This window comes from Macaca fascicularis, chromosome 18 (genome assembly GCF_037993035.2).
Source record: "Macaca fascicularis isolate 582-1 chromosome 18, T2T-MFA8v1.1".
NCBI lineage: Eukaryota > Metazoa > Chordata > Mammalia > Primates > Cercopithecidae > Macaca > Macaca fascicularis.
Genome location: NC_088392.1, coordinates 24,224,843 through 24,246,316, shown reverse-complemented (window position 1 = coordinate 24,246,316; position 21,474 = coordinate 24,224,843). Strand labels below are relative to the sequence as shown.

Sequence of the window (21,474 nt, the reverse complement as noted above, 5' to 3'; positions counted from 1 at the left end):
TTTTGTGAAGAGATACTTTGAAACCATGTAAATAGCTTTTCTTTATCAAACATTTAAGTTACTCATTTATTTTCAGTTGGATCTCTGTTTTATACAATAGATTACTTTCCTAAACTCGTATGTGATGTCTTGGATTTGGTCTGTGGCAGTCCCTTCACACTGGATATTTTTTTTCTTTCAGCATTGTCTTGCTGAACAGCACAAGTAGATGATGTTGCCTCGTCATGTGGTTGTGCTTTTTATCCATCCTGGCTGATACCCTGTGACTGACGTCCTCTCTTCCCAGCATGGACATCCTTTCTCCCCTTTTGGGATCCAGCTCCCTGTGCAAAGCTGCCTACCTGCATAGATACCCTCTTCACTCTTTGGGCCCCATACCATTCCCCCTCACCATGTAAATGCTCTTCTCATACTTCTTAGACTTCAACCTTCTGTGCCAGGTTGCTTTCATGTGTTGATTTCTTAGACCCACCTTTGGGATCTGTTCTGGGCTGCCTCACTGTGTGAACTCCCTCCTCTCTCCACTCAGGTTCCAACAGTGTCTCTTGATGCACATGCTTCTGGGGCTGAACTCTGTGCCAAACTGCTGCCACCACCTCCCTCTTGTTTAGCTTCCCTCTGCACCCTCTCAGCCTCTGACATACTGCCCTGGGCTGCTGCAGGCCTGCTTTTCACCACCATGCCCCTTATCTGACATGGACTCCTACCTTTGCTCAGGTCTGTTTACTAACTTGGGGCTCAGTTGTTCAGAAGAGGAGAGGAAGTATAAACTTTTGACACCAGAGAGTAAATTAGTTACTTGGTGTTTTTGCAGGTAGTATATTCTCACTTATTTGTTGATTAATGATTTTATTTTGGATATCAATAAGGGAAAGTCACTTAAGCCTTTCTATTATAACTACAAACCACATCTAATAGAGAATTAAGAGCTAGAGCAGTAAATTCTAAATTTATTCCTGTGAAACTTTAAGATATCTGAAAGAATATCGTATTATTTTCAAAATCAAATTAACTTTAATTTAGTTAAAATAATCTTTTCCCACAATATTTAAAAACATGATATATATTTGTAAAAAATTGATATCTTACAAATCTTCATGTACAAGAATATGAAGTTCTGTACTAATTCAGCCATGTAAATATACCCTGTTAACCATGTAGTGTACATCTATTAAGAGTATTTTTCTGTGACTGTAATATCCCTTCCCCCACTTTAGACTATGAATACTGTTCTCTAACTTGTTATTTTCATTTAACAATATGTTGTGGCTTTTATTCTATGTTAATATATATAGCTGAGCTTCCTTTTAAACATTGTGTTACTTCACAGTACTCCTTTTAGTGGATACATCATAAATTATTGACCCAGTCTACTAATGATAGATATTTAGGTTTCCAAAAAATTTTTCTATTATGATTAAGACAATTATAACCCAACCACACACATATATGTTTGGATATGGTATCATTATTTAGCATAATCTTAGAAGAGGAATTCCTGTGTTAAAGGAAATGTTTTAAATTTAATAGAATTTGTTAAAAAATTACTAATTTTTATTTGTACTAAAAATATATTACCAGTTTTCTTACACACTTGAGAATGCTGAATATCTGTACGGTAAGAGATAAATAGTATTTCATTATTGCTTCAATTTGATTTCTTTGATTATTAGTGAGGTTGACATCTTTTTGTATGATTACTACCTATCTGTATTTCTTTTCTCGATTGTTCATATTCTTTAAACATTATTTTGTTGGCTTATTTTTTTCTCATAGATTTGTTACAACTCTGTATTTTGAGGCTGTAACTCTATCTCCATTTAATCAACAAATAGTTACTCAGTGCCTCTAATGTGCCAGGCACTGTTCAATGTACCAGGGATACGACAGTGAACAAAACATCTGAAACTCTCTAGCTCTTGTGTAGTTTACATTCTGGGTGGAGAGAGGCAGGTCAAAAAAACCAAAAACTTTAAACATATAGTATGTTCTCTGGTGTTCATGTTGTGGAGAAAATGAAGCAGAAAAGGGAGAATTTGATGAGAGGGCCAGGGAATAACTCATTGAAAATGTAACATAAAGAGCTTGAAAGGTGGGTGAAGGAGGTGGGGGAACTTGCATTGGAGGAAATTTGTGCTCTGACTTAGACAAGAAATGCATAGATGGAGATAAATGGAAAGGATGGCCAAATGAGGAAGCTTTAAAGTAGTTGTAGGCCGGGCATGGTGGCTTATGCGTGTAATTCCAGCACTTTGGGAGGCCGAGGTAGGAGGATCATGAGGTCAGGAAATCGAGACCATCCTGGCAAACACGGTGAAACCCCATCTCTACTAAAAATACATAAAATTAGCCAGGCGTGGTGTTGGGCGCCTGTTGTCCCAGCTACTCGGGAGGCTGAGGCAGGAGAATGGTGTGAACCCAGGAGGCGGAGCTTGCAGTGAGCCGAGATCGTGCCATTGCGCTCCAGCCTGGGTGACAGATCAAGACTCCATTTCAAAAATAAATAAATAAATAAATACAGTAGTTGTAAATAGAAGTAGTGGTAATTTCCACAAACATATGAAGAAATATTTGACTGGGTGGTGAGAGTAAGAGTCAAGAATTTGCAGACAGAATGGAGAAATTATAATATTTTTTCTGTTTTGTGGAAGTTTCTTAGAGAAGTTTCAGCAATTATTCAAGGAGGAAAAAAGCAAATTTTAGTAAGATTTTAAGATTGATATACAATTTAGAGGAAGGTTAAGTCATAGATTTTAGTGTTCATACTGGTGTGATGGGACAGAAGTAGCCAAGAAAACCATCTGGGAGGTAGAAAGAGTAGAAAAGCCTGGAGAAGGTTGTTGGAATCTTAGCTCTGAACTTGACTTTATTGGGAAGCTGCATCAGGGACTTTGTGGAGAGGAATTAATTGAGGTGGTAGGTGCTACATGGAAGATCGTTAGAGGAAGGAAATACAAAAAAATATTTCCAGGAGGCATTGATAAAACATATTTCTACATAAAATTTCATACCATTTTTTTCTTAAACTATTCAAAATGTTGTAGTATTATGAAATATTTATGAATATATTTTTCTCACAGGTGCATTGGATCGTTGTGTGATGGGGATAACAGCAGTTGAAATTCTAAATGCTTGTGATGAAGCTGTCCCTGCCGCTGTCGATTCACTTAGTCATCCAGCAGTCAACCTGAAACAAGCTATGACAAGACGTAGTCTTGCTGCTCTTAAAAATATGGCCCATCATAAGCTCCAAACCCTTGCAACTAACCTCTTGGCTTCTGAGGCATCTGACAAGGTAAGTTTTGTATGTGGGCTCATGAAGTGTGTAGACCCCAATTTAACTTCATTTAGTAACATGACTTCGGCATATCTTAGGAAATAATTTTTGAGAGATGACACTTGAAAAATAAGCTTTTGATTTTCATTTAGGTTTATCCAACCTAGTTTGAGTTTTTCAAGTACTTGGCATTTGAAAAAGTAAATTATTCTTACCAGTCAAATATTTTAAAATCCTTCCAACTGAATTAAGTGACTTTAGTTTCTGAAATTAGGGCAAACAAGTGTATATAATCTGTCTCACTTTTTGGTAGTCTTTCTATTGAAAGATTGAGCACTAGCTAATGTCCTAAGGAGGGAAAAAAATAATTTAGGTACAATTAAGATGTCTGTAATTGTGATGTATCATTTTATTAAAATTAGGTTCTGATTTTAGTAAGGTTAAACCATTGTAAAGATTTAAGAAATTGTTTCAGAATAAGTATGATGGCGTTGCAGAAGTATTGAAATTTTTCTGAGACCCAACTCAAACACACTTTCCTTACTGACACTTAATAATCAAAGTATAAGTTACTTCTTCAGTTAACAGAAGATTATCCTATTAAAAAAACCAGTCCCAATTCATGAATTGGTTACTTATCTTTAGTTTTGTAGAGGCTAGCCACTGTTTGGTCTGTGGTATTTGTATAATGTGGTAGAATTAGAACTAGTTTGTCTTTAGTAATGGATAAATGAAACCTAGAGACAATCTCAATATTTCATCTGAATCACTACTTAAAATTCTAGTTCCGTCTAAATATTCATTAGAGTTAGTAATGAATAGCACAAATACTTTTAATTTTAGTCTCTCTTGTTGATTTTCATGTTTTTAAATGGTTAGACATGTGAATAAATAGTGAAGGGGTTGAAAGGCTCATCCGCAGACTTGAACATTAACCATGAGTTTGTGCATGCTGATGACACGTGAAGTACTGTAGGTAATTTCATTGACCCACATCCTCCAGTAATTCACAGTAATGTCACCCTTTGATCATTCTTTCTGCCCTCAAGATATAAATGTTTTATCAGCTATGTTGTATTGTATATTTCAACAATTGGAACTGTGAAACTACATTTTTCTTCTGTGCTTTCAGTAGCATACCCGAAAGTTTGTGAAGAAATCACAGCTTAAATGCATTGATCATACCTGTAATTACTTCCAAGGAATCACGTAGCTGTCTCTAGGAATTCAGTGTTCATAGCACATTTTCTGACATGATATGTAATTTGATTTTGAGCAAATTTATAAAACAATATGTTTAAGAGCATGCGTGCATGTTGTATAACTCCTAGATATATTCTTTTTCTTGATGGTATCCCCTAGAAGTAAAAATTTGGAAAAATAATTATATAACTTGAAAATTAAAGAAAAATGAGTGGTACAGTAACAGTTATGAATGGCTTTTGTAAGTGGTCATGGTCCATTATGTGATTTTTACAATCTTGTTTGTCCCTGTTTTAATAGCGTATTTTATAGTGCAATTAGTGATAAAAGCACCAGATATCAGAGACACTACACTTAGCTATTGTAAAATATGTTGCTTGTGAACCTCCTTAGTCTTGTAGCAGTGGTAATTGTTGCCTGGCCTACAAGGAAAACAATTATAGAAGGGAGGAAAAAGGCTTAGGAAGCTGAGGCTGCAGGAGGATAATCACTTTATGAAAAATGTATGTTGGCTGGACCATTAGGGATTTCTGTAACTATTTTCTCATGTTGAGTTTGAGGCTCCTTCTGAAGGGAATATTTAAAGAGCTGTCCTCTGGATAGCTTTCTAACCTCAGGAGAAATAAACCCACCCACAGTTAAAAAACAAACAACTAAGAGCTTCTCAATGGTACAGGACTTACTCTAGGATATTGGATCTAATTTTTTACATGAGTCTTTCAATGGAAAGTGAAGCCTGTATTGGGATACTCTATAGAAAGTGTCCTGCTTTTTGTCTTGGTAGAACGGTGTTAGCAATCAGGGCTATATGGAAGTAACAGATATTTTATTTTGCTAATTGTGTTAATTATACTGGACATTCAAAACTTTGCAAAGATGGAGAATGTACTGTCCTGTGATTTTTTTTCTCACTAGAAGATCAAGAGGGTATTCAGTAAAATTATACTTTATTATTGTGCAGTGAGTCTTTTGCAAGATTGTGTATATTTGAACCCCTTCTCATTTCTCTTATGACATGTAATTTTTTATTTATATTATGATAACTTATATACTTACCTAATTCTCCCTACTGAAATTCAGTCTTTTTGAGAGCAGGGATTTTTGACTTATTTATCTCTGTGCTTTTCCATGACATCTAGCAGCAGCTGCTGTGCAATAACTATGTGTTGAATTGGATGATGTGGAACAGAAGGTGCAGAGAGCCATTTCTTTAGCTTTTTTGCCCTGTCTTTTGCAATTCCCTCATACCTGATTGTCTTAAGACCCCTGCTTTGCAGCCTCAAGTCTGTCTGTGTTCAAGAGCCTTTAGATGTGGAGATTCATTAGTAACTTGCATTATTCCTTTGCAAAAGGAAATTTTGTTCAGTTTTGCATATTCTTCCTTTGGTTTTGGTGAGTGAAGTTGTGTAGAGTGAAGTTGAATGATATATAACTCATTCTCCTTCCTTGCCCTATCTGTATTATCAGTGTTCTAACCCATCCTGGACTTATCTCAACTTGTTTTAAAATTTTTTTATTTAATTTTTTTTTCAGATGGAGTCTCGCTCTGTCGCCCAGGCTGGAGTGCAGTGGCGCCATCTCGGCTCACTGTAGCTCCGCCTCCCGGGTTCATGCCATTCTCCTGCCTCAGCCTCCTGAGTAGCTGGGACTACAGGCGCCTGCCACTGCGCCTGGCTAATTTTTTGTATTTTTAGTGGAGACGGGGTTTCTCCGTGTTAGCCAGGATGGTCTCCATCTCCTGACCTCGTGATCCGCCTTCCTCGGCCTCCCAAAGTGCAGGGATTGCAGGCGTGAGCCACCGCGCCCGGCCGACTTATCTCAACTTTATCCTCTCCTTTATTCCTGTTCCTTAGTTGGATGGAACAAGGATTGACAAACTCTATAAAGGGCTAGATAGTAAATATTTTAGGCTTTGTGCACTGTCTCTGTCACAGTGACTTAACTTTGCTTTATGATGTGAAAGCAGGCATAGGCAATATGTGAACAAATGAGCATGGCTGCTTTCCAATAAAACTATTTTCAGAAGCAGGTGGTGAGTTGGATTTGGCCCATAGGCCATAGTTTGCCAACCCCTACATCAGAAGATAGTATTGCTAATATCAAGATTGTAAGTATGGTTCTCTGGTGGAATGGCTTTTGCTTTATTTTTATAAAAGCAGTTCAAAAGAGTGGTTAAGAGCCTGGGTTCTGGTGACAGGCATGTCTGTGTTCAAATTATGTTTCTATGTTTCTATAACTTGCTGACCATGGGTGGCCTTGGGCAGGTAACCTCCAGTGGCCTTCGGTCATCTTTAAAACACAATTCAAACTTCTTGCAGTGGCCTCTGAGAGTCTGTGTGATCAGACGTATGCTTCCCTCGTTTAATTTTATTTTTCAATCCTTGATTATTCCAGTCCTAGCCAACTGACTCTTTTTTAAAGTATGACTATTTGTTGAATGGATTAACAAATGAGAAAAATGAATGAATTATACTTAGTACATTTTGACTACTGGTAATGCATTGCAAAATCTTGGTACAGAATTACAGGATAGAAATTGAGAGCTGTTTGTAAAATTATCCTTTAAGAAATTCTTTTTAAGCCACATCTTCATATGATATTATTGAGGGACAGAGTATGGAAATGGAAGAAATTTGAAGACAGAATACCTGTTTAGATATCAGGAAGAAGAAGATGAGCCAGTGAGAAGCAGAGAAAGAGAAATCATACGGGCAGATTCTAGATCACACATACAGTTGAAAACAAAAGTAAAAGGTCTACAGTTTATCAGAGAAATGAAATAACATTAAGAATTGGGATGTGTGGCTGGGCACAGTGGCTCACACCTGTAATCCCAGCACTTTGGGATGCCAGGGTGGGCGGATCATGAGGTCAGGAGATCGAGACCATCCTGGCTAACACGGTGAAACCCTGTCTCTACTAAAAATACAAAAATTAGCCGGTTGTGGTGGCGGGCACCTGTAGTCCCAGCTACTCAGGAGGCTGAGGCAGGAGAATGGCATGAACCTGCGAGGCAGAGCTTGCAGTGAGCCGAGTTCGTGCCATTGCACTCCAGCCTAGGCTACAAAGCGAGACTCCGTCTCAACCAAAAAAAAAAAAAAAAGACTTGGGGTGTGTAGGTTTAGTAATTAGGAAGGCCATTGGTGATGATTAAGAGAGCTGTTTTGGTAGAGTTGGTTTGGTCAGAAATCAGGGTACAGTGAGCTGAGTATGAGAAGTGGAGGTAAAGAGTGTGGAAGAAATTGGCTTTTGATGGAAAAAGAGGAGGGTAGTAGCTTCAGTGGCTAGGGATTTAAGAGCAGGGTTTATACTCTGTTTAGGAGATCACTGAGCATTTATTTTGGTGGAAGGATAATGGGTGGGCCGATGCAGGAGGACATGGTATTAAGAACAGAGCTGGAGAGTTTACCCTTACTAGAAATTGTTTCCTTGTAATTGGTAATGATTAAAGAGAGGGAGATGAATGTACCAAGTCATTTTCGGTGGAAGAGAATGAAAGTAGGCTGTGAGTTCTGTTAAAAGGAAGGAAGAGATGGTTATAATTCTTTGGAGGTAGAGACATCTTTTTTTTTCTCTTTTTTCTTTTTTTAATCCCAGCACCACGAAGCATAAGCAGTTCACTGGATTAGGAGTTAGAGAAGATTTGTAAAATATAGATAACCAGTCATTTATAGATTGTACATGATGATATTTGGCGAATGCATACATGAATATGTTAAGAAGATGGTCTGAGCATATCAGGTGATGTTTCTGACGTGTTTTTCTTGTAAAGCATTTGCCACATATATGGTTCTTCGTAGAGAGATCTTGGGCTAAAGGGATTTTATTAGTGAAGGTAGAAAACCATTACTGCCATGAAATTCATTTCTTCATCCTACTGTGTGTAATTTTCTGTTCTGCAGCTTTACATCTTGGGCATTGTTGTGCCAATCAGAATCACCTTATTTATAGGGGAAAATGATGAGGCTGAGGAAGTGGAAAAATGACCACGATGATTTATCTTTTACCTTACGTTTCTCTCATGTTGTCTAATTAGTCAAAAGCCTGAAAAAAATGAATGGGCTATATTTGCAAAGGTCAGTAGCTTTGTATTCTGTGTAACGAGGCGAGAGAATGGAATTTAGAAGTCAAATATAACCTACTAAGAACATAGTCTGTGTTTTTTGCTTGAAAAAGTCACTCTAAAAACATTTGTACTGATTGAATTGACTTCATGATTCACTGTGAAAAGGGCACTGTAAGGTACAGACAAGGACAAGCCAAATGACGTTGTGTACAGGATACCAGGCCTTGTTTAGTGAACTGTTTTTGTCCTTAGAAGAATTCTTATGATATGTGTGACCTTTGAAGAATCAATTAAACTTGCTTAACATTCTATCCCAAAACTTTAATGAATATTTTAATAGAAAATATGAGTATGTTGATAATATAAGTATATTAATTATTATATATTCATAAGTATGTAAGTTTTGTTTGTCCTCAGTTGTTGTTAGGACAAAATTTTAAATTACACCAATTGTTGTCTAGTACCTAATAAATAAAGGAGCCTTAGTTAAGCTGTCCGGTCTTAAGAAAACAAAGGAGTAAATGCCTGTCACTATAGGAGGGGAAATATATTTTCTCATCAAATAAAGGAAACTTTTGTCCCCTTCCATTTTGGAGAGATATTAGAAGTAATATTATTCCAGTAATAAAATAATCATGATCTTCTAACATGCTTATATTAGCTTTGGTGATTATATGATATAGAGATATTTAAAACTTGGCCAGGCACAGTGGTTCATGCCTGTAATCCCAGCACATTGGGAGGCCAAGGTGGGCGGATTGTTTGAACTCAGGAGTTGGAGACCAGCCTGGGCAATGGTGAAACCCTGTCTTAGCCAGGTTTAGTGGCACACACCTGTGGTCCCAGCTGCTCTGGGGGCTGGGATGGGAAGATTGCTTGAGCCCAGGAGGTTGAGGCTGCATTGAGCTGAGATCATGCCATAGCACTATAGCCTGGGTGACAGAGCGAGACCCTGTCTCAAACAACAACAGCAACAAAACAAAACAAAATTAATGTCAGTCTCTCACATGATAACAGATATGATACTCTGAAAGAATAATGTTTGGGTATCATAATAATTGTGCTCATAATTTTGATTGCTTTCTGAATCCTGGCACTTAAAAGCTAAGAATAGCAATCGGAATTTTTTTCTCCTCTATGATTTGGCATATTAAAACATAGACTTTGTGTATTCTCTGAAATGTCCAGATCATTTAGATAGCATAAAATCCTTTTTTTTTTTTTTTTTTTGCAAAATGTCTTGTTTAACTTTTTGAATAGGAAACATTATGATTGCTATCTTTTAATTAAGATGTATTGAATGTTAACTCTTTTTTGGTAATTCAGTGCAAACATTGGTCATAATAATGCGTCCTAGATTTATCTGTGGGAAAAATATTATCCACATTTACTTCCTTTCCAAGTTTCCCAGACTGCTGGATTTTTTTCTGAATTGCTTCTTTATAAACCTTTTATCTCTTTGCTCTTAACTGTTATGGCCACTGCTAATCTCTGCTACTCTATTTCTATTTTTCTCTGAAAACTGATCTAATAGTGTTTAGATCTACCATCTTAACATTTGAGTTCCATTTTACTCACCTGTTTTTATGTTTGTTTATTTTTATTTTTCTTGGCCTCTTTCAGATTCAGCAAATATATTTTGCTGAGACCAGCTCGGTCGGGGAGATCCTAACCCAGCAGCACTAGAGGAATTAAAGAAACACACACAGAAATATAGAGGTGTGAAGTGGGAAATCAGGGGTCTCACAGCCTTCAGAGCTGAGAGCCCTGAACAGAGATTTACTCACATACTTATTAACAGCAAGCCAGTCATTAGCATTGTTTCTATAAATATTACATTAACTAAAAGTATCCCTTATGGGAAATGAAGGGATGGGCTGAAATAAAGGGATGGGTTGGGCTAGTTATCTGCAGCAGGAGCATGCCCTTAAGGCACAGATCGCTTATGCTATTGTTTGTGGTTTAAGAGTGCCTTAAAGCGGTTTTCCGCCCTGGGTGGGCCAGGTGTTCCTTGCCCTCATTCTGGTAATCCCAAAACCTTCCAGGGTGGGTGTTAAGGCCATCATGAACAGTGCTGCAGAGATTTTATGGCCAGATTTTGGGGGGCCTGTTCCCAACAATAACTAAATTTTACTTTCCCCTTCTTTTACTTGTTAGCTATAGATTCTGTTAGTATTCTCTTGGTTTTTGCCCTAGAGATTATAAGTACATCTTTGACTTACTACACTCTAAAACAAATTATTCCTATTAGAATTTCTCTGCTAGTGCTAGAGCCTTAGAACACTACAATTCCATTTGCCCCCTTATTTTTACATTTCAGTTGCCATGCATTGTAACTTTACATATACTTTAAATTCCACTAGACATTATTATTGTTTTCTTCAGGCAATATTATTTAATATTGTCCTTATAGTTAACTTCTGTTCTTTTTGTACTTTACGTTTTCTTTTTTTGGAGTAATCCAATTTGATATATTTTTTTAAATTTATTTTTATTTTTTATTATACTTTAAGTTCTAGGGTACATGTACACAACGTGCAGGTTTGTTGCATACATACACATGTGCCATGTTGGTGTGCTCCACCCATTAACTCGTCATTTACATTAGGTATATCTCCTAATGCTATTCCTCCCCTGTCTCCCCACTCCATGACAGGCCCTGGTGTGTGATGTTCCCCTTCCTATGTCCAGATGTTCTCATTGTTCAGTTCCCACCTATGAGTAAGAACATGCAGTGTCTGGTTTTCTGTTCTTGCGATAGTTTGCTGAGAATGAAGGTTTCCAGCTGTATCCATGTCCCTACAAAGGACTTGAACTCATTCTTTTTTATGGCTGCATAGTTTTCCTTGGTGTATATGTGCCACATTTTCTTAATCCAGTCTGTCATTGATGGATGTTTGGGTTGGTTCCAAGTCTTTGCTATTGTGAATAGTGCCTCAGTAAACATACGTGAGCGTGTGTCTTTATAGCAGCATGATTTATAATCCTTTGGGTATGTACCCAGTAATGGGATGGCTGGGTCAAATGGTATTTCTAGTTCTAGATCCTTGAGGAATCGCCGTACTGTCTTCTACAATAGTTGAACTAGTTTACAGTCCCACCAACAGTGTAAAAGTGTTACTATTTCTCCACATCCTCTCCAGCACCTGTTTCCTGTCTTTTCTAACTGGTGTGAGATGATATCTCATTGTGGTTTTGATTTGCATTTCTCTGATGGCCAGTGATGATGAGCATTTTTTCATGTTTCTGTTGGCTGCATAAATGTCTTCTTTTGAGAAGTGTCTTTTCATATCCTTTGCCCACTTTTTGATGGGATTGTTTGTTTTTTTCTTGTAAATTTGTTTGAGTTCTTTGTAGATTCTGGATATTAGCGCTTTGTCAGATGAGTAGATTACAAAACTTTTTTCCCATTCTGTAGGTTGCCTGTTCACTCTGATGGTAGTTTCTTTTACTGTGCAGAAGCTCTTTAGTTTAATTAGAATCCATTTGTCAATTTTGGCTTCTGTTTCCACTGCTTTTGGTGTTTTAGACATGAAGTCCTTGCCCATGCCTACATCCTGAATGGTACTACCTAGGTTTTCTTCTAGGGATTTTATGGTTTTAGGTCTAACATTTAAGTCTCTAATCCATCTTGAATTAATTTTCATATAAGGTGTAAGGAAGGGATCCAGTTTGAGCTTTCTATATATGGCTAGCCAGTTTTCCCAGCACCATTTATTAAATAGGGAATCCCTTCCCCATTTCTTGTTTTTGTCAGGTTTGTCAAAGATCAGATGGTTGTAGATGTGTGGTATTAATTCTGAGGACTCTGTTCTGTTCCATTGGTCTATATCTCTGTTTTGGTACCAGTACCATGCTGTTTTGGTTACTGTAGCCTTGTAGTATAGTTTGAAGTCAGGTAGTGTGATGCCTCCAGCTTTGCTCTTTTGGCTTAGGATTGTCTTGGCAATGTGGGCTCTTTTTTGGTTCCATATGGACTTTAAAGTAGTTTTGTCCAGTTCTGTGAAGAAAGTCATTGGTAGCTTGATGGGGATGGCATTGAATCTATAAATTACCTTGGGCAGTATGGCCATTTTCACGATATTGATTCTTCCAATCCATGAGCATGGAATGTTCTTCCATTTGTTTGTGTCCTCTTTTATTTCATTGAGCAGTGGTTTGTAGTTCTCCTTGAAGAGGTCCTTCACATCCCTTATAAGTTGGATTCCTAGGTATTTTATTCTCTTTGAAGCAGTTGTGAATGAAAGTTCACTCATGATTTGGCTCTCTGTCTGTTATTGGTGTATAAGAATGCTTGTGATTTTTGCACATTGATTTTGTATCCTGAGACTTTGCTGAAGTTGCTTATCGGCTTAAGGAGATTTTGAGCTGAGATAATGGGGTTTTCTAAATATACAATCATGTCATCTGCAAACAGGGACAGTGTGACTTCCTCTTGCCTAATTGAATACCCTTTATTTCTTTCTCCTGCCTGATTGCGCTGGCCAGCACTTCCAACACTATTTCAAATAGGAGTGGTGAGAGAGGGCATCCCTGTCTTGTGCCAGTTTTCAAAGGGAATGCTTCCAGTTTTTGCCCATTCAGTATGATATTGGCTGTGTGTTTCTCATAAATAGCTCTTATTATTTTGAGATACGTTCCATCAATACCTAATTTATTGAGAGTTTTTAGCATGAAGGGCTGTTGAATTTTGTCAAAGGTCTGCATCTATTGAGATAATCATGTGGTTTTTGTCTTTGGTTCTGTTTATATATTGGATTACGTGTATTGATTTGTGTATATTGAACCAGCCTTGCATCCCAAGGATGAAGCCCACTTGATCATGGTGGATAAGCTTTTTAATGTGCTGATGGATTTGGTTTGCCAGTATTTTATTGAGGATTTTTGCATCGATGTTTATCAGGGATATTGGCCTGCAATTCTCTTTTTTTGTTGTGTCTCTGTCAGGCTTTGGTATTAGGATGATGTTGGCCTCATAAAATGAGTTAGGGAGGATTCCCTCTTTTTCTATTGATTGGAATAGTTTCAGAAGGAATGGTACCAGCTCCTCCTTGTACCTCTGGCAGATTTCGGCTGTGAATCCCTCTGGTCCTGGACTTTTTTTGGTTGGTAGGCTATTAATTATTGCCTTAATTTCAGAGCCTGTTATTGGTCTCTCAGGGATTCAACTTCTTCCTGGTTTAGTCTTGGGAGAGTGTATGTGTCCAGGAATTTATCCATTTTTTCTAGGTTTTCTAGTTTATTTGCATAGAGGCGTTTATAGTATTCTATGATGGTAGTTTGTATTTCTGTGGAGTTGGTGGTGATACCCCCTTCATCATTTTTTTTGCATCTATTTGATTCTTCTCTCTTTTCGTTTTTATTAGTCTTCCTAGCAGTCTATCAGTTTTGTTGATCTTTTCCAAAAACCAGCTCTTGGATTCATTGATTTTTTTGGAGGGTTTTTTGTGTCTCTATCGCCTTCAGTTCTGCTCTGATCTTAGTTATTTCTTGCCTTCTGCTAGCTTTTGAATGTGTTTGCTCTTGCTTCTGTGGTTCTTTTAATTGTGATGTTAGGGTGTCAATTTTAGATTTTTCCTGTTTTCTCTTGTGGGCATTTAGTGCTATAAATTTACCTCTACACACTGCTTTAAATGTGTCCCAGAGATTCTGGTATGTTGTGTCTTTGTTCTCATTGGTTTCAAAGAACATCTTTATTTCTGCCTTCATTTCGTTATGTACCCAGTAGTCATTCAGGAGCAGGTTGTTCAGTTTCCATGTAGTTGAGTGGTTTTGAGTGAGTTTCTTAGTCCTGAGTTCTAGTTTGATTGCACTGTGGTCTGAGAGACAGTTTGTTATAATTTCTGTTCTTTTATATTTGCTGAGGAGTGCTTTACTTCCAACTATGTGGTCAATTTTGGAATAAGTGCGATGCAGTGCTGAGAAGAATGTATATTCTGTTGATTTGAGGTGGAGAGTTCTGTAAATATATATTAGGTCCACTTGGTGCAGAGTTGAGTTCAATTCCAGGATATCCTTGTTAACTTTCTGTCTCGTTGATCTGTCTAATGTTGACAGTGGGGTGTTAAAGTCTCCCATTATTATTGTGTGGGAGTCTAAATCTCTTTGTAGGTCTCTAAGGACTTGCTTTATGAATCTGGGTGCTCCTGTATAGGATGCATATATATTTAGGATAGTTAGCTCTTCTTGTTGAATTGATCCCTTTACTCTTATGTAATGGCCTTCTTTGTCTCTTTTGATCTTTGCTGGTTTAAATTGTTTTATCAGAGACTGGTATTGCAATCCCTGCCTTTTTTTGTTTTCCATTTGCTTGGTAGCTCTTCCTCCATCCCTTTATTTTGAGCCTATGTATGTCTCTGCACGTGAGATGGGTCTCCTGAACACAGCACAGTAATGGGTCTTGCCTCTTTATCCAATTTGCCAGTCTGTGTCTTTTAACTGGAGCATTTAGCCCATTTACATTTAAGGTTATTATTGTTATGTGTGAATTTGGTCCTGTCATTATGATGTTAGCTGGCTATTTTGCTCATTAGTTGATGCAGTTTCTTTCTAGCATCGATGTTCTTTACATTTTGGCATGTTTTTGCAGTGGCTGGTACCAGTTATTCCTTTCCATGTTTAGTGCTTCCTTCAGGAGCTCTTTTAGGGCAGGCCTGGTGGCAACAAAATCTCTCAGCATTTGCTTGTCCGTAAAGGATTTTATTTCTCCTTCAGTTATGAAGCTTAGTTTGACTGGATATGAAATTCTCGGTTGAAAATTCTTTTCTTTAAGAATGTTGAATATTGTCCCCCACTCTCTTCTGGCTTGTAGAGTTTCTGCCGAGAGATCCACAGTTAGTCTGATGGGCTTCCCTTTGTGGGTAACCCGACCTTTCTCCCTGGCTGCCCTTAACATTTTTTCCTTCATTTCAACTTTAGTGAATCTGACAATTATATGTCTTGGAGTTGCTCTTCTCAAGGAGTATCTTTGTGGCATTCTCTGTATTTCCTGAATTTGAATGTTGGCATGCCACAACCCCATCAAAAAGTGGGCAAAGGATATAAAGAGACACTTCTCAAAAGAAGATATTTATGCAGCCAACACGTTGCAGTGCAACCCTGAAGGAAGCACTGAACATGGAAAGGAACAACCAGTACCAGCCACTGCAAAAGCATTCCAAATTGTATAGACTGTCTAAGCTAGGACGAAACTACATCAACTAACGAGCAAAATAACCAGCTAACATCATAATGACAGGATCAAATTCACACATAACAATATTAACCTTAAATGTAAATAGGCTAAATGCTCCACTTAAAAGACACAGACTGGCAAATTGGATAAAGAGTCAAGACCCATCAGTGTGCTGTATTCAGGAGACCCATCTCACGTGCAGAGATATACATAGGCTCAAAATAAAGGGAGGAAGATCTACCAAGCAAATGGAAAACAAAAAAAAAGCAGGGATTGCAATCCCAGTCTCTGATAAAACAGACTTTAAACCAGCAAAGATCAAAAGAGACAAAGAAGGCCATTACATAAGAGTAAAGGGATCAATTCAACAAGAAGAGCTAACTATCCTAAATATATATGCATCCTATACAGGAGCACCCAGATTCATAAAGCAAGTCCTTAGAGACCTACAACGAGACTCAGACTCCCACACAATAATAATGGCAGACTTTAACACCCCACTGTCAACATTGGACAGATCAACGAAACAGAAAGTTAACAAGGATATCCAGGAATCGAACTCAACTCTGCAGCAAGCAGACCTAATAGACATCTACAGAACTCTCCACCCCAAATCAACACAATATGCGTTCTTCTCAGCACCACATCACACTTATTCCAAAATTGACCACATAGTTGGAAGTAAAGCACTCCTCGGCAAATATAAAAGAACAGAAATTATAACAAACTGTCTCTCAGACCACAGTGCAATCAAACTAGAACTCAGGATTAAGAAACTCACTCAAAACCACTCAACTACATGGAAACTGAACAACCTGCTCCTGAATGACTACTGGGTACATAACGAAATGAAGGCAGAAATAAAGATGTTTTTGGAAATCAATGAGAACAAAGACATAACATACCAGAATCTCTGGGACACATTTAAAGCAGTGTGTAGAGGTAAATTTATAGCACTAAATGCCCACAAGAGAAAGCAGGAAAGATCTAAAATTAACACCCTAACATCACAATTAAAAGAACCACAGAAGCAAGAGCAAACACATTCAAAAGCAAGCAGAAGGCAAGAAATAACTAAGATCAGAGCAGAACTGAAGGCGATAGAGACACAAAAAACCCTCCTTTGCCCATTTTTAAAAAAATGTTTTTCATAGGTCTAATATTCTTCTCTGTATTTTGTAATCTTTTTCTCCCTCTGTGTTTCAATGTTTGTATTTTCTATGTTCCACAGGACTAATGTTTTCTGCTCTTTTTTTCCACAAACTCCTTTACTTAGTTACTACTTTTTGTTATTATTAGTCTTTATTTCTAGAGTACCTATCTGATCCTTTTATAAAAATAGATTTCATTTATCTACTGAAATTCTTTATCTTTTTATCTTCTTTTTCCAACATTTTCTGTATTTCCTTGAACATATTAATCCTAATTATCTTAAAATCTTTTTCTACCAACTCTAATATCTGTATTGCTGGTGACTCTCTTTTAATTGCCTGTAATTTCAGTTTTATGCTGTAATCTGTTGGCATGTTTAGTAATTTCTTGTTAAATACCAGATATTGTAGATAAAAAATGTAGCTTGTTCAAATGATGTCCTCTTCTAGAGGGGGCTCACCCTTTCTCTGCTGGTCAGATAGAATAAAGGCTGACCAACTTAATATAATCAGGGACTAACCTGAGTCAAAGCTAGGTTGCAGTATTTTAAATCTCTGCCTACCTGTGATTTTGCTTCTACTTATCTAGTCCTTCCAGGGCTTCCAACAGAGATCCTGGAGTATTTAACGAGGTTCTTTTGCTTGTCGAGTCCTGATTCCTAACTCTTATCTTCTTAGCATGACAACCCTGCCAAAAACTCTGTTTTGCTTTGTAGAGACGTTCCTAGTCTCCTTACACAACTTCAGTATTTGGCATTTGACATGAATGGCCCTGTGTCAGCTTCTGTTTTCTTTCCTTCCCTTCTCACTAGGATCTTGGTCCCTTGAATATTCAATTTTCTCTTTAGCCCTACAAGACTTTCAAAAGCTCTGTTGCTTTCTGTATTCCCAGTGATGGTCCTACTGTTTGCTTGATCTCTGCTTTATCCAAGGTACTTTAAAACCAACATGTTTAAGATTGAACTCAAAATCATGTCCCATAGAACATTCCATTTCTCATTATTTGGTACTACCTAGTGTGTGCAAGCTGTGGCCTACAGGTCAATAGGGCCCTTGAGCTATGAATGGTTTTTATATTTTAAAAGTATTCTTAAGAATATGTGACATAAAGCTTTGTGGCCCTCAAAGTTTAAAGTATTTGCTATGTGACTCTTTACAGAAAAGGTTTGCCAATACTTTTTCTGTCGTAATAACTGTCATCACTGTTTGTCCCATTATCTATATTAAAAATCCCAAATGTTATCCAACTATCTTCTCTTGAAAACCAATCCAAAATGAACTTTTGTCATTTTTATCTCCTTCTGAAAGCAGTCTTCTCTCTGCCTCTGCCACTCTTCTAGTTTATGATCTTTCCTCCAGGTAATACCTTATGATTGTTATTTTTGTATTTAATCAGCACTTCCTGCTCCCACAAATCTGACATCTGCTCCAAGTTCTCCATTAAAATAAAAGTCCACTGTTATAGGACTCTCACACACGTAGAAAATTACCCTATATGTAGGTTGTGAGTGCATGTGCTCCTTTATGGGTAAATGTATGTGTGCAACATGTGTGTATATCTCAGAGAGTTTGGGATGGAAACATTGAAAATTTCCAACTCAGGGTGCCTTTCCACCAAGTCTTCTCCGGTTTGAAGGAAATGAGTTTCAGGTTACTATGAATGCAATCTCAACCATTACATTAAGGAGTAAAACTAAATTCTCAAAATTAACTAAATATTTAATTCATATTTGCTAAGTTTCTGGTGATTACAGGATTTTTGGCTCTTTTCCCTTTTTAAGGATCCTTGAATTAGACATGACTGGATTTATTGTGGTGATTGCATAATACCATCAAATCATGACATATACAATGGAACAACCCTTCCCGAAGCCTAATAAACCCTGTGGTTCTAGTGCCTTATTGACCCTGTGCCTTACATATAATAGGTGTTCAATGGATTTATGAATGGGATTCATAGTTCATACTAAATATAATTTATCATGTTCTGAGCCAACGGAAAGCAGTCTTGTTCTATGATGGTTTTAAATTCAGAACAATTTTTTTTCCCTTGCAAATACATTAACAAAAATATACTATATTAAGAAGAAATATAGATTATTGTGGAATGTAAGTTAGATACAGCTAAGGAGAAATTTCTTTTACTATCTCACATCATAAATCAAATAGTGGAATGCTGAAAGAATAGGGAGTGCTAGGTGGATTAAACCCTATGACCTTTTCAGCAGCCAGATCTTTCTAGTCCTTGTGTATGATACTTTATGTTTAACTCTTATTTGGGAACTCAAAGGTATTGTGAAGTAATTTATAAAAATATACATATTTATGTCAAAATACTAATACTTTAGTATTTTGGGAATTGAAATAATTTATTCTCTTCTAATATGTTTGAAAATCTGCTCTTTATGAGAACATATAGAAGTTTTTCAAACATCTTGACTTTTAAAGCCTCTGTTAGAAAATAATTGAGTCAGTCAAGTTCAGTTAAACATTTATTGACTACTAGGTACTGTGTTAGGTCCTGGGGAACCAAATGAATAAGACATATTTACCTTCAGAAAATACACACAGATAAATACAATTCAATAAAGTAGCGGGGATGGCTGAGACATGCAGAAAGTATTGCGGGAGGCTGTCTTAGCTTGAGGTGATCAGGACTGGCTTCTTGGAGGAGGAGACATTCAAGGATGAGTAGATATAGTCAGATGATGGAAGGAGATGGGTTGCGGTGTGTTCCGGGAGGACTAGGTGGCCCAAGCAAAGCGGGAAGTAGGAAATACCACATGCGGGGAGACAGTTGTGATGGGAAGTGAGACGAGTCCATTGAAGCACCATGTGAAGGTGCTTAAGCTTTATCTTTTACCTCAGTGGCTTTCAAAGTTGAAAAAAAAATAGCTTTGTAATCCTACTCTCAAAAGGAATTATATATGAAAGCCAGTATGTAAAACAGACAAGAGGTAATAGGGAGGGGAGTTTAAATTCAAGAACTATTTGTGAGTTAGATGCGGTGAGACTTCATGATTGTTTAGGTATGGGTGGAAGGAAGGTTGGCCCACAGGTTTTCTGATTGGGTGATAGAATAGAAAGTAGCTCTATCACGTGTGATATCGAATGTAAGAGCAGGTTTTGTCCAGGATGATGAGGAATTGCTTTGTTTATGGTGAGTATGAGGTGAGTATGAGGTTCCTATGGGATATCTATGTTGTGATGTCTGCCAGACCTTTAAAAGAGTGAAACTTGAGGCAGGACTGTGGTGATGAGACATACGAAAGATGGTTCTTAGTACTGTGGGAGTGCAGGAGATCATTCAGAGATAGACTCTGGGCTCACTAACCTTAAGGGAGGAGGAAAAGGAAACGATTTAGAGGAGGAGTGGTGTGAGGCATGTGAGGAGAGCCAAGAGAATGGGCTAACCTGTAAACAGAGGGAATCGAGAGTGTCAGGCAGAGTAGAGAGTAATCACTTGTGTCAAATGTGGTAGATGTTGGGTATTAGAAGGATCAAAATGTGTTTGTCAGTGAAGTCATTAGTATTCTTTTTAAGAACTGTCTTCCTAGGACGTTGAGAGCAGAAGGTTGATTGTGGAGGGTTAAGGAGTCAAAGGAAAGTGTGGAAATAGAAATAGTAACAAATGTAGAATACTTTTGAAAGGTGTGTATAAGAAGAGAAGGAAAGAGAGTAGCTAGAGGGAGATGTAGTTTTGAAGACAGCTGAGAGTATTTGTGGGCTGAGGATGATGATCCAGTAGTGAAAGGAGCATTCTAGATTAGGATAGGGAGGAATTGATAATTGATGAAGATAGGTTCCCCAGGGCATGAGAGAGTGGGCCATTTCAAAGGTAAAGGGAGGGAAGGCAGTTGGCCTTGATGTGGAGGAGGAAAACCTTATTTCTGAAACTGAAGGGAAAGAGCACAGGCTGGGTGTCCAGATGGGTATATGTTTCTGTGGATAGTGGATGGGGATTGAGGAGAGAACATTCCTAAAGCCTTCCCATTTCTCCCCAGAAGTTGGAGGTAAGATTGTCCGTAGGGAGGAAGGGAGTGATCCTGAGTTGGGGACCTGATGAGAGTGGTAGAGATTAGGGAAGGAGGGGTCTGAGAGCCAGTGTAAGGATTCACTGAATTTGTAGTTGAAATGCAGACGTAAAAGGGAATGGAGGGTGGTTGTGAAACACTGATTGCTAGGACCGACTGTGGTTGCACAGACAAGGAAGGGGAAGAGGGGCTGATGGTCTTTGATGAAATTGTGGAATCCAGGGCCTGAATGCCCCATGATAGTGGTTCCCAAACCATGCTGCATCTGAAATCACCTGAGGATCTTTAGGGACTACTGGCACCTGGCTCCTACACGAGGATTTTTCTGATTTAATTGGTATGGGGTGCAACCTTTGTGTGGGAGGTTTCAAAAGTTCCCAGATGATTCCCACCCACAGGTTGCAGCAGTTTGTGCTCCAAGAGGCTGAAGAGCAGGTGTGGGGAAGATCTGGAACTCTAGAAGGTGTGGCCAGAGTGGGGATATTAGCATTTAAGGTTTCTCAGGTAAGGACAGGACCCAGTGTGCATGGCCATGGGAGTGGCTGGCTGAGGTTGAGTGGAGGGGAAGT

The 21,474-nt window shown here is 38.0% G+C and overlaps 1 protein-coding gene across 6 annotated transcripts in view; it reads left to right on the top strand.

Annotated features, from left to right (window-relative positions):
* The window catches only part of WDR7 (WD repeat domain 7), a 389,629-nt gene that overhangs the window by 76,510 nt on the left and 291,645 nt on the right, over positions 1-21,474 (top strand). For all 6 annotated transcript variants that reach the window (XM_005586607.5, XM_005586606.5, XM_065533758.2 and 3 more), the window contains one exon: positions 3,081-3,295. In XM_005586607.5, the coding sequence (XP_005586664.3) occupies positions 3,081-3,295 (215 nt within the window). The remainder of the gene's footprint in view (positions 1-3,080; positions 3,296-21,474) is intronic.